This window comes from Elgaria multicarinata, chromosome 6, assembly GCF_023053635.1.
Source record: "Elgaria multicarinata webbii isolate HBS135686 ecotype San Diego chromosome 6, rElgMul1.1.pri, whole genome shotgun sequence".
NCBI classification, from domain to species: Eukaryota; Metazoa; Chordata; class Lepidosauria; order Squamata; family Anguidae; genus Elgaria; species Elgaria multicarinata.
In genome coordinates, this window is record NC_086176.1 from 68,432,373 (window position 1) to 68,447,107 (window position 14,735).

The following is a 14,735-nucleotide window of genomic DNA, read 5'->3' on the forward strand; positions in this document are numbered from 1 at the left end:
ATTTCTGAGGTTTAGTATTACAACAACAAAGTATCTCCCACCCTGTTCCACTCCCATTCAGGGCCAGGAGAGGGGGCTTGGGCCTCAGAGGTATTTAAGGTGCCTCTGCAGCTCAGTGGGATGTCACAACCCCCTCCCTCTCAGGCTATCATGTCCAGCCAAAATTTGTGCATACCTTAGAAATGTAGAAATTTGCCTTATGCTGAGTCAGACAGTTGGTTCATCTCGCCCAGTGTTGTTGACACTGACTGACAGCGACTCTCCAAGGATTCAGGCAGGAGTTCTTCTATCCCTACCAGGAGATGTCAGTGATTGAACTTGGGACCTTCTGCATGCAAAACAGGTGCTCTACTACTGAGCCACAGCCCTTCCCCTTGACATAGATTTATAGGGTACTCTGGAATATAGTTATCCATCTCAGAATATCTCCACAAAAAGTTATATAAATGACATGTAAAGCCACCATCTTGATTTTCTTCAAGGCTGTCCCTTTTCAGCTACACATCTAATGATGGGAGAGGATTAATTGTCTGAAAAATACTGTATGTGTCATTGTGAATAGAGAGGAAGTAAGAGCAACACTGTCAAAAAAGTAATGATTGAGCAGAAAACGGAGGCTGCATAGCTAATTGAGAGCAAAAATGTTAATTAAAAAATAGGAACACATACAACGGTTATATTGCACCTTTGGACCAAAAGGCTGCCAGAGCGGCTTACAAAGATAAGTGGCATGATAATCCATGCCCTCAGGCTTACAATCTAAATTTATTTATTTATTTATTTATTTATTTATTAAAACATTTGTCTTCCACCCTATATTGCTGGGATCTCATGGCGGCGTACAGATAAAATCAGAACAGTGAAAACATAATATACACAGCTAAAAGTTTTAAATTGTTAACAAATTAAAACTATAAGATACAGAGAGCTTCAGCTATGGGGTGGTATATAAATTAAATAAATAAATAAATAAATAAAATATGACAAGGAATAAGGGATAGGGAGGGAGTACTTACATGATTGATGAATCTGTTCTAATAAGTTCATGTTTGATGAATATGTTTATGACTAATATATAAAGACTAAATAACTACTGGAAACTTATGGCATTGTGTAATAATTGTTTAATTTACAACTATAGAAGCAAAGCCTATTGGAAATAAATAGAATTTTTGTTAAAGTTCCTGGGTATTCATTCAGTGATCAAGACAGCGAAGTCACAACAATACTAAATTATTCTTTACTAATTTAGTATTGTTGTAAAGTGAGAAAATCCTATATTTTTGTCATTACTTTTCCAGATGTGCACACCTTTTTCTACAGACCAGCAAAAGCAAAAATCAATATAACTGAATATATTGCTCTTTAATGTGCAGGGAAATGATATTATTATTATTATTATTATTATTATTATTATTATTAAGACAGTTATGACAACCTTTAAGTTGTGCAGTATTCCAATAAGGAGAAAATACCAATTCAAAGGCAATTTATTTTATGTAACATTTCTATCATTGCTATAGTCACTTGAGTTCTGTAGTATTTTGTTGACTGACTATCTAACTAGGCATGACTTGGGAGTTCTGTGATTGGAACTCCAGACATCTTTTTTCTTTTACAGAAAGGAGCTGTGGAGGACCATGGTCAGGACCATGGTTTCTGACTGAAAATGAACCTTCCCCAAAACACACAAAGCTGTTATTTACTTCCATTATTAAAACTTTAGGGGAATATATGGGCGCACACACATTGGGATACAAACAGTGCAAATAGCAGCTTTGAGGAGGAAGGTTTTCAGTAAGAAGAAAGGCATACTACAGTGTTGACCAGGATTTTGGGTGGAATGGAGATTTGTAAAAGAAAAGGACACTGGGAGAGCCAATCATGGAAATTCCTCATCACATCTAGTTTGCATTAATGGTTAGAGCAGATATGAATTGTGAAATGATGTCCACTTACTAAGTTTATGGAGATAATTTGTGTTCTGTGCATTGACTAGAATTGCAGGCTCTTGTTCCTACACTATACATAATTTTTCCTTTGTTAAAAACCTATTTTACAGTAGCTAAATGATTGTAAGAGAAGACTAGATTGCTCTGAATATATCCTTGGAGAAAGCAAGCTGATCATTGCTTTTCTTCCCAAATTAGAAGGATCCAGTTGGCATATTTCAGGTCCATCAGGTGCCTAAAATATGTGTCTCAGGTGGAAAAGAACATTATAGTTAATTATGTCACAGTGTCTTTATTACTCTCTGTGTGTTTGGCAATGACTTCTGTCAAATAATTGAAGTCACGGGTAATGATAAGGTAGTGGCGACCATGTTGATGCTTACCTCTGTGGAACTACATATACCAAAGGTGTTCAATATGGGCTCTGGAGCCACTGTTGTACATGCTGCTCATGAGACAGTTTGTTGATCTGTAAACATCTGTTACAAATGAAAATTGCACTTGAGAAAAGCATGACAACATAACTTTGAATCAGTACTTTCTATCTTAGGTGCTCAACATATAGCAGGCAAATACATCATTGTTCTTAGCTGAAATATGCATCTTGTCTCAGAGCTATGATCAGTTAGCTGAAAGATTGTGCTTACATTTGAATTTAATGTCCACAATGCCATATGTGATGCCTGTGAAAATAAAACTATAATTGATATGATCTGTCTTGCCTGTGCACTGAAGATGCAATCCTCTGCAAATTTGCTTACAACTACGCCAGGTGGAATGTGTGTGAAAGAGAAAGGTGATTTTCAACTTCCATGTGTGTACAACTTCCACCTGCAATATGCAGCTGGGAGTTGGAAGTGATCTATTTTGACCCTACCTGGCACTAAGCTGCTGCACTATTACAATGACAGCAAAAACAGCATTACTACTGTTGCAAGTAATACTACTTGCTACTGCTGATAATAAAAGTGCATCAGTAAAAGTGCCTTGTACTGCCTTTCTCATCTGGCTCTCATTCCAAACTGTCAGGTGAGTGTTGATAATTCATAGCCTAGAATTCTTTTATCTGAACAGCAGTATCTCTTCTATGTACTTTGGCAGTGGAGTTATATTGCTTTTCAAAAATCTTTCAAAGGTATACTAGGGTTTTTTGGATCTTGACTAAACGTTGCCAGCAGTAAAGAAAAAGTAAAAAAAAATATATGAATGTGTGTTTGTGGGAAATGTATGTCCCTGTAATGAGTTTTGGTTGTTGTACAGAAATGATTCCTACCAGCTTGTTTTCTGTTTGGCATCTGTGTTATATGCAAGTACATATAGAGGCTCTGGTCTCCTGTTTAATAAAGGAATGTAAAATTGATTCTCTGTAGAACAGATGAGGAAAAGCGACTATCACACAGATTTGGAGGCATTTTTATAAGGGCAAAGGACACAGTCTGAAATAGCTGTAGCTCTTCCTTTAAAGGACACTGAATTCAAAACAGATGCTCAAATTCAGTCTTAAGCTGTCCTCATACAATATTGCTCTTTGATAAAGGATCTAAGATATTTTTAAAAGTATATTTTTGTACTAAGCTTACCTGAACTGGTTCTGTCTTGGTTTTACTTTTAGATTCCAGAGGGGTGACTACCATATTGATGTTTGCATCAATGACTATTTGGATGTATTCTGTCCTCATTATGAGGATTCGGTGCCAGAAGATAAGACTGAACGCTACATACTTTATATGGTGAACTTTGATGGCTACAGCTCCTGTGATCACACCTCCAAGGGATTCAAGAGGTGGGAGTGCAATCGGCCTCACTCTCCGAATGGACCATTGAAGTTCTCAGAAAAATTCCAGCTCTTCACTCCCTTCTCATTAGGATTTGAGTTCAGGCCAGGCCGGGAATATTTCTACATCTGTGAGTATATGGAGATTTATCATTGTTGTATAGCAGCTGGAGGAAACTATGGCAGTTTTTCACCTATGGACAGGGCCGTTTTGAATGTGCTACAGATGTGTCTAAGTAAATATTTGTAGATCTCAGGATCCCTAGATAAAACCACCATAAAATCTGGGAATGAAGATGAGATTAAAAGCACATTTTTCTTTCTCACATGAAACTGCATATCCAGCTGCATTTATGTGAAATAAATTAATGCTGTTCCAGTTATTCAAGAGGGGTTTCCTTACTTTTCCCTCCATTCACACTTGTTAAAAACACACCAGTTACAGCAATATTATTATAGTAATGTTTTTCACCTGCAAGTCTCATATTCAGTGGTGTGGGAATACCCCCCCCCCATTTTTTTTCTTTTTGGGGGGCGGGGTGCATTGAGACAGCCTGGTGTTACTCCCCTTTGAAGATTCTATATTCCATCTTCACGAGCAGAACAAGAGTTAGTGTTAAAAATTTAAAATACATTGTTTAAATGGAACTACGTATTCTTGTCTATTTAAATGTCTATTTAAACTACTCAAATTTAGAAATGCAAGGTGTCCTTAGAGTAAGCATGAAGTGACAAATTATTCATTTCAGATAGGCAAGATACTTCCATTTTTCAAACTTTATGCTGAAATGTCCTTGGTACCACAAAAATTATCAGTGAGAAAATGCTGTAGTACTTGCAGATGCTATATCTGCAAATACCACAGTCCAGCATTATAGACTATAATAATGCCTCAGGATAAATGACAGTCTCCACCAAGCCAAAGAGACTTTTTTCTCAGAGCAGCTGTTTCCTTGCGCATGTGGGGGATACAAAATGTAGTGGAAGCAGGTTTCTAAGCAAATTATTATGAAGGAGTTCACACACTTGCATCAGTAAATGAACACAGAAAGTAAATGAAAGCAGTTTTTCCAAGCCAGCTTGAAGCCATCCTTCTACAATCTATAGGAGGGGAAGTAAGAGAAACCAATCCTATAAGAATGGCAGCCCTATCACTGCACACACAAGTGATACTGGCTTAAAACAAGAGACTCTGGATTAATTGAGATTTTGTGGACCTGTTCCCTGGTTGCAAAGTTTTGAAAATGATTTTGTTGTAAGAACAAAAGAGCTATCAGTGGTCCACACAGTGGCTAACCAGCTGCCTGTGGGAACCCACAAGTAGGACATCAATGCATTAGCACCCTCCTGCTCATCTGGTATACATAAGAATGCTGCCTCTGTAGTGGAGGTTAAACACATAGCTCTTTGCTATGTGTTAGTGAAGCGCTCATTTCATATAACTTATGTACCCAGACTCCAAAATTTTCCAATATGTTTGCCAACAATATCTACCATGTTTTCAGCTACAGAAGAGGGCACTGAAACTTTTCAAACATGCAACAGAACTAGGAGGTGCCTGTTGTTTTCTTCATGTCTGTAGTTCGTATCTCTGGTCTTATTATACCAAATTTATAACATCTCTATTCTTTTGCCTCACTTCTTCAACCTCAGATTTCCTAAAAATGAATAAATAGAAAGTTCAATCTTGCTGAAATATATGAACTCTTCTTTTACTCAAAGTAGTTAGTGTGTTAACCAGGCATCACAGGAGCAATACTTTATATTGTCTGTGCTCATTCTCACTCTTGCACTCTCTCTACATGCCAGAGTAATGAAAATAAATTGGAACAGCAACAGTTGAATTATTTCACTACTGACTTCCTGAGATGTGTCATGTGAAAACATGTCAGAACTAAATTCTGGTTCATATCCTGTGAATAAATATGAAAAGAATCCCAGCCAAGTGGAGATGGTTGTGAAATGAATTAATTTACATCATATGGTACCAATCTCATTTATGCAAACATTCCCCTTGACTGTGGAGAGTTCTGTATCTCTAAGGGACACAGGACTATATCCCAGGTATTTTGTTAGTGGGAATTTTATTATTTGAAAGCTCTGTCTAAAAATCAAGAAAACTAGCCAGCAATTTTTAAGGTGAGATATCAACTCCTACTCATTCCATCTGTTTGCTTTGCATTAAACAGCCCTACAAGTACCACTCATAGTTGCACATTTATGTGCCTCTTTTTATTGGGTTTTGGAATTGGAAAAAGCTCAATAAATGTGTAAACCATTTTATATGTAGGAAAGTAGCATGAGAAATCTCAGTGTGGTCTTACTACCTAATAGTTTGGTTTTTATGAACAACACATTGGTACTACTGGTATTAATATTAAAAAGTGCACTTCAGTGCTTGCAACTAGTTTTCCTCAGTTGTAATTAAATTAATATTTTGGTTTTTAAAAACCCCAGCAGGTTTTCTTTAACATTAATTTAGAAGAATCATTTAATTGGCATGGGTTCCTATCAGAGTAATTATTCTTAAGAGCTTTATGCTCTTCAACTAAGTTCATTGATAATTTGGAGTGAAATGTTCATTTACCAGAAGCATTTTGGCCTTTGTATTTAATAAAATAAAATTTTAAATTCATGTATTAGATTCACAAAATGTCTCTTTTCTTTCATCCATTACTAGAGTACATCTCCACCAATTTCACTAGTGAGAGCAGTAAAACAATGTAGCCAATGTAGTATCTTGTCTAATCATAGAGGAGACAGCGGCTGCATTATACTGTTTCCTATGGCTGTCTAAGCCTCTTTCCCTCCCCCTCCCCCTCCTAGGCGCTTTTGCTAGAGGGCAATTTGCCTAGCAGAAATGCACAGTGGCCTGGGCACGGAGCCTCTGCTCTCCTTCCATTCTGCATTGGATACTCGTCAACCTTTGAGTTGGGAGGCTACCTAGTAGCTAGATAGGATTGTGCTTTTAATGTGTAAAACCTCCAAGAAGGTGGATTTTTTAAATCCCTTGTCATCTTATGCATTTGAATAAGCGATGTCATCAATCAGTTCTTCATTTCTTGAGTTACTGGCATAGAATCATAGAATAGTAGAGTTGGATGGGGCCTATAACATCAAATCCAACTCCTTGCTCAATGCAGGAATCTACCTTAAAGCATCCCTGACAGATGGCTGTCCAGCTGCCTCTTGAAGGCCTCTAATGTGGGAGAGCCCACGACCTCCCTAGGTGATTGGTTCCATTGTCATACTGCTCTAACATATCTTTGAGCTCATGCTGCAGAACTCTTTCGTAAGCAAGTGCTTGTTTCAGAAGTTATGAACTCTGCATTTGGTTGTAGATAGTTGGCTTATTGAACTAAATGTAAGTCTACAAGGCAGGATGTCTACATAAATGAAATGCACGGAGAACCAGAATCTGGAAATGTGTGCTTTTATGAATGCCTTGAAAGGAATTGACTGTCTGGTTTACTCTATTTAGAGAGAAATACAATTGAATAATACAGTGAGGATGATATATTGGGACTTCTATTTGGATTACTGATATATGCATAATCTTAAAATAGAAGGAGATTCTATATTCAGGCATAACATTGTGTAGTTGATTGATTATTTTTCTCCTGCTTGGTTCACCAGCTTATCCCATTGTCAGTGACAGTCCTGATACTGAACCTCTGCCCAAGCACATGTTGGATATTGCCCCATTATCAGTATCTGAAGAGACCCATGAATTATGTAACTACATAATGGTCTCCAAATCAACAGCTGTTTTTCAGTGAGACTGGGTTTGGATGATTGCAGCAAGGGAAATAACCATTACGGCTGCTCCTTCGCCTCTGCATGTGCCATGTGCACGACAACCATTTGCATTACTCCCCGCGCTGCATCGCAGGTTGCCATGATGCCCGAACTTGGCATAAGTTGTGGCAGGGGGAGGGATCAAACCCACCTTACAACCTACAATGAGCTTGTCAAAAGAAGCGTATGAGTAGGGAAACTCCCCTTCCCCCCCCATTTCACCTCAACATAATCTGTTGCCCATAGCAACATATTTCCCAGCCCAGCTCTATGACAGAAGTGAGGCAGGCTAGAAGAAAGTTCCCTGGAAAGGGGAGCATGAGAGGTGAAAGGGGGAAGGTGCAACTACCCCCACCCAGATGCCACATTTAAATTTAAAATTATACTCCCCCACCTCTTCTGTATAAATGCATGGGGCAAACACATGAATAATAAAACATGACTGCTACAGCCACATCTCTGAGTCATGTGGGTTAGCAATTTATTCATTGGCCGTGATCCAACAAAGAGGAGGACAAATGCAATTGGAGCCATTCCATTGTTATTGTTTGGGATAATGTAAATTTCTTGTGGACTTGTAGAATATTTTCTTCCCTAGGGGTCTCATGTCATCTTGATCTGAGATAACTGTGTTTACCATTCTACTCAGATATAGTGCCATCTGAATTGACCTTTAGGAATGAAAACTAACTGAAGAAACTTGAGAAGATTTACTTAGAACTTTTTAATGTACAAATAATATGTCAGGGTTTTGTTTTGTTTTTATTACTAGTTGCCCTTTTAACTTTTCAGTGGAGATCTTATTAGCATAAACAGGGATGCTTCTTTGACAGCTGTAAGCCACTAAAGTGACTCAGGGCATCTTGGCTTTGAAAGCTGGTTCATCCAAATTGCTTTAGACATTCGGAGTGAAATCAGTAATTGGAAGAGTTTGATAGATGTGTTTTTTATTTTATTATTGGTATTTTTTGGTCATGAAACATTAAACAGACAGCCAAGGTGACCTTTAAAAAGGAATTTTGCTTAATCTAGTGTGTAGATTAAAGGACTGTTGCTATTAGAAGAATTAAGTGCTAGTCTTGTAAAAGAAAAGCTGGAACAATCACTACTGTATAATAGATTTTGATGTCGGTAGTGTTCTTAAAACCCTCAAAGGGAGTGTTAAAAGCTGTTGCATAATTTGCAACTGAAGAAATATCTCTGTAGAAAAGTGGAGATGGAAACCAAAGTAGTACTGGTCTCAGTTGTTTGACGATCCTTTTTTCTCCCTAAATGCCTGTCATGTAACAAATTGAAAAGAGATTATTTGGATTCCTGCTGTTCAAAAATTCAAGTGTCATTAACACACTGAAAGGGGGAGTATAAAAAGGAGATGGGCTGTCCTTGTAATCTGCATCTTTTAGAACTGTCTCTTAAGCATGTTGTAGGAGGTCTTGGCCTTTGTGAATGGATGAGTGAATTATTTTCTTTCCACTGTTAATATGCTCCATTGATACTGACTTTTTCTGGGAGGAAAGAGGGGAGGGTTTTTTGGGGGGGTTTTTTGTTTTGTTTTTTTAAACCCTTTCATCAGAAGTTGGAAGAATGCCAGATCATCTCATAGGAGAATGAAATGCATGTTATCTGTGATTCTATCAGATTTAATAAGTTAACAAGGGCTGAGTAAAATGTAGGAAGATACTACCAAAAATGCTTGAAGAAATCTTGCTGCAGTTGATGTTGGCTTGACAGGGGCTAATCTATGATCAATTTCTGATGGGTATATTCATTAAACAGAAATATAAAGCAACCAAGCACGCTATAATGAATGTATTATAAAATTCAGAGCATTGGTAGCCCTACATCATACTTTACATAGGACAGTCCTCTTTCTGAATCCATCCTCTATTTGAAGACAAATAGTACAACCCTAGTTTATCATAGAATAGTAGAATTGGAAGGGGCCTATAAGGTCATCCAGTACAACCCCCTGCTCAGTGCAGGAATCCACCTTAAACATCCCTGACAGATGGCTATCCAGGTGCATCTTGAATACCTCTAGTGTGGGAGAGCCCATGACCTCCCTAGGTAATTGGTTCCATTGTCGTACTGCTCTAGCAGTCAGGATGTCCAGCCAGAATCTGGTTTCCTGTAACTTGAGCCCATTAAATTCTGTCGTACACTTTGGGATGATCGAGAAGACATCCTGGCCCTCCTCTGTGTGACAACCTTTCAAGTATTTGAAGAGTGCTATCATGTCTCCCCTCAGTCTGCTCTTCTCCAGGCTAAACATGCCCAGTTCGTTCAGTCTATCTTCATTTATTTTCAGACCTCTGATCATCCTCATTGCCCTCTTCTGAACATGCTCCAGCTTGTCTATGTCCTTCTTGAAGTGTGGTGCCCAGAACCTGACATAATACTCAAGATGAGGCCTAACCAGTGCTGAATAGAGAGGAACTATACTTCTATTAATGCATCCCAAAATAGCATTTGCTTTTTTTTGCAGCCACATCACACTGTTGGCTCATATTCAGCTTGTGATCTACAACAATTCCAAGATCCTTCTCGCTTGTAGTATTGCTGACCCAAGTATCTCCCATCTTGTAACTGTGCATTTGGTTTCTTTTCCTAGGTGTAGAACTTGACATTTATCCCTATTAAATTTCATTTTGTTGTTTTCAGCCAGCACTACAGCCTATCAATATCACATTGAAGTTTGTTTCTGTCTTCCAGGTATTAGCTATCCAATTTTTACTCCAATTTTGTGTCATCTGCAAATTTGATAAGCATTCCCTGCACCTCTTCATCCAAATCATTAATAAAAATGTTGAAGAGCACTGGGCCCAGGACTGAGCCCTGCGGTACCCCACTCGTTACCTCCCCACAGTTTGAGAAGGTACCATTGATAAGCACTCTTTGAGTCCAATTCTGTAACCAATTGTGGATCCACCTAACACTTGTTCCATTTAGCCCACTTTTAGGTAGTTTGCTGATCAGAATGCCATATGGTACTTTGTCAAAAGCTTTGCTGAAGTCAAGGTATATTATTTCCACAACATTCTCACAGTCCACATGGGATGTTACTCAAAGAATGAGATCAGATTAGCCTGGTAGGATTTGTTCTTGACAATTCCTTGCTGGCTTCTAGTAAACATAAAAGACCGTAAGAAAGGACAGCAGGGGCTTTGAAATTGCAATCCGCATGCAGCTATCCAGGGGCTATTATCCTGGGGTCCTGCCTTTGTGGCACAGCCTATACTGCAGCTCCATCATTAGATTCCCAGCGATTCTGCTGGAAAACAAGACATGCAGTTAGTACATGCCTTGTTTCCCATCAGAATCACACTTCCCCAAGCCAACCAAACAGGCTAGGGCAAGCATGATTCTGCTGGGAAACAAGGTGCACAGTGTTGGGACTTCCTGGGAATGCAGCTGTGCGGCCATTTCCACTTTCAGCAGTGGCTGTAGTGGGGGAGGGGTGCAGCCCCCAGAGAGTTCCAGGGAGGCCAGTGCAGCGCCCCCCCACTACAAAGTTGCCTACCACGATTGAAATTATAGTAATTATTTCTAAATTAGCATTTATTCATATAAATCAGCATATCTATTTTTATTCCGGTTAATGACCTTTTTTATATATACCATAGTTCCATTGATGCATTCCTTATTTTTTGGCAATGCCAAGTGCCTACCCTAATTAAGCACCAATCAAGTTTCTAAAAAGTATTGAATGTTTAGGTCTCTTTAGAAAGTAGGAAAAAAACTGCAGTAAAATAAACATTTTAAGACTAATCAAAGCTGGATGCTATGTTTTTTGTGAGTCTACATTCTGTAGATAACATTCTTTTTTATTATCTCACAACAGAAGCTATAGAATCCATACTTCATAGCTACAGTAGACTTGCAAAATTTATGTATTTTAGCTGTCAAGAAAAGTATTCAGATGAGCAAGTATGTTAGCTATGCAAGCAATTTTAGCAAATGCATAATTTAAAGCGGATTTGAGCTCTTATAGTTTTCTGAATGCTAGATTACTCAAATTATGAGAATCAATATATGCAACAAGAATTTGCAGGCAAGATATTAGGAGTTGCCAATTATGAACTCACCAGTAACAAAATGGAGATCTTGACCACATGGTGGTCATTAAAAATCCATAGCATTTTTGTTCAATACTGCAGTGAAGGAAGATGAGAGACAAATGCAAAAGTACTGGCAAAACGTTTTGTCATACTAAACAATAAGATGAGAACACATCGTTACAATAATGCAGGAGTTCTGGCAAAACATGTAAACCTTCTCCATTACTATTAACAGTTCAATTAGTGAAAATGTACAGTCAATTCTCCCAGATTCCCATGTTGCACAAGTTAGCAAATGTTGTAGTTCCACGAGAAACCTTTTGTTTGAGCAAATACGAATTCACACTCTGAACCCTTGATAGAGCATGACTGAATTTTCAGATATGAATAGGGTTTAAACTCTTTATGATGAGCTTAATTTCCCTTCTCCATGCTCAAGAATCAGCACTGTGCTGGATTTACATAATCAAATCCACCCCTCAAGACTTCATATTGGCACTGTTTGAAGGAGATTTTTTGATGAATTAAAGCTATGTGGAAAATAGTGTTGAGGAACAAAATATCTTTCTAATATAGGTAAAGGAATAATCTCTGTACATATCAACTGAAAGATGAATAACTTTTCTTCCTTTTCCTACTGCTTAGAGCTGCCAGCACAAATAGAATTAGTAGGACTGAAAATATTACATGGATAAAGCTCTGCCCATCTCTGTACATTGATTTGGCTCATTGGGATTTCCCAGGTGAACTATCAGCCATCTTTCACTGCTGACAACTTTGTAGATCCACTTCCCTACTTGCAAAAATATAAGGTTAAGGCAAAGAAGATATTGTTAGAAGATTTCCCCTGCAATTGATACTAAATGTAGAGCATGGCATCTCTAGTAGCTTGCCTTAGGTCCAGTTTAAATATGATGTCAAGTTTGTTTTAAAAAATGCAAAACATTGTACTTTTGTGAGTTTTGTTGTGCTTTGCAACACCTTTAAGCAGGGCTGCTGGTGCCTGCAACATTTGAACATGGTTGGTATGTTCTGCTAGTATGCTAAAGGCGGTCCATATTACCCATGAAGAAGCATGGATACCTCATGGATGAGGCTTTTGGTTATTTTTTTTAATACACTTGGTGCTAATTGTAACAGAGGACTGTGCAGCACTGTGATAACACATTGTGAACCTTCTCACTTTGAAATACTCAGTGGTAACTCGAGCAAAACTGTATAAATTAGTCCCTGTCACATGGAAGCATAAAAGTGGAATTAGTAATTTATTTTAATCACGATTGTTTCACCAAGTTTTATTAACGTGCAGATTGCCTGCCCAAGAGCTTTCTGGAATACATTTTCCCCCTACGCTGCCACAGGGAACAAAACAGTTATTATGGATGCTTAGATAAAGATTAACAGTTTCAGCAGTTCATCTAAGGAAAAATGTATTTTACTATAAATTTTACTTCAGCATAGTGCATTACTACAGGAATGAGTTGTTCTCTTTTGATAAAAAGTGAAATGGAAATAGAAGATAGTTTAATTCTTTTAAGCACAGAAACAGACTAGTTGACAAATCAGACAGAGGCTAATCTACTTTCCAGATCCCAAATGCAAGTTTTCCACCTGTTGCACTATGCTAACAGTCTGTTTTCTGAAGTGTGAGCTCACTCCATCAATGCCAAGCTATTGCGGATGTCAGAGACAGAACACTTATGAGCCAGTGTTGACAATGGCCGGGTTCACATGATTAGTGGGGGAAATCACATAGTATGGGCTGTTATGCCTCTGTGCGTGCCTAGCATTTGCTTAATTACCTGTGCCATGTTGCAGGTTGCCAGGTTCTCCGAACCCAGCACGCAGTGCAGCGGGGGTGGCTTCTGACCCTCCGCACAACCCAAGGCTTGTAGTAAGCGTTGTGGGGTGGGTTAGAAGCTACCTCTGCTGTGGTGTGTGACATATTTGGACAATATGGAGCACAGCTAATTAAGCAAATGCCAGTTGCACGAGTGGCACATGTGTTGAGTTTGGGTTCTGGTTCTGCCAGGTCCAAGTCATCAATGAAGTTCTTTTGGTTATCAAGATGAAACAAACCAAAGAACCTGATTGATGACTTGGACCTGGAAAACCAGAACCCAAACTCAATACAACACACGCGGGGACAGGGGGAAAAAGCTATACTGCGTAGTTTCCTCCACTGATCATGCAAACCTGGCCACCCTGAGCTTCTTTGGCATTAGGAAATAAGTTATTTCAATATCCACATAGATTTCAGTGTAATGTTCAGAGAGCTTATTTCAGTGGAGAAGAGATGTAAAAGTTTCCCCTGTATATTGTACAAATCACCAATTTTCTTTTTTTTTATTATTGAATTGAGTTATATTCCATCCTTAAATACAAAAACATTTTTTTAGGATGGCCTACAAAATAAAATTAAAACATATACAATAAAGTAGCAAAATGATAAAGTAATAAACAGTAGGAATTAAACTATTTTCATGACAGGTTTAAAGCCTAGGAAATTAAAGCATCATTACTTAGTACCAAGAAGACAATAAAGTAGGCACCATGTGAGGCTCCCTGATGAGAACATTTCATACATGGGGCGCCAGAACCAAGAAGACTATCCCCAAATCACCACAATGACTTTATGGAAACCCGTAGAATAAATGTTATAGAAGCAAGCTCCCGTACCACCTTCTGGACTTGACCAACCAATTAGGAACACAATCACAGAAACATAATACCCCCAATCCCTCAATGTAGAGAACTTATTTAAAATTATATCAATATTTATGATATTGAAAGCGGCTGCAAAGTCTCCTTGTCCCTTTCCATGCATCAGGGCAACCTAGGTGGTTTCTGTGTCAAAAGCAGTTCTGAAACCAGAAACCCCAGGGACCCTTAGGGCTGCATGGTAACCATCACTCAAACAGTTTGACCAATAATGGAATATTAGATACCAGTCAATAATTGTGAAAATCTTCCAGGAAGAGTGTCTTTATAAGTGCTTAACAACAACTTCCTTCAAGGTGGCCAGGACCACCCATCTCACTTCGGCCATTTCTTTGGCCATGTCTTATGTCTGAAACCATATTCATTATAGCTGCTGAGATACACCAAACTACAACAAGGGTTAGGTTAGCCATTGTTCAGCCTCAGAACTTA

The 14,735-nt window shown here is 38.4% G+C and overlaps 1 protein-coding gene across 2 annotated transcripts in view; it reads left to right on the plus strand.

Annotated features, from left to right (window-relative positions):
- The window catches only part of EFNA5 (ephrin A5), a 239,034-nt gene that overhangs the window by 181,975 nt on the left and 42,324 nt on the right, over window positions 1-14,735 (plus strand). For both annotated transcript variants that reach the window (XM_063129547.1, XM_063129546.1), the window contains exon 2: window positions 3,565-3,857. In XM_063129547.1, the coding sequence (XP_062985617.1) occupies window positions 3,565-3,857 (293 nt within the window). The remainder of the gene's footprint in view (window positions 1-3,564; window positions 3,858-14,735) is intronic.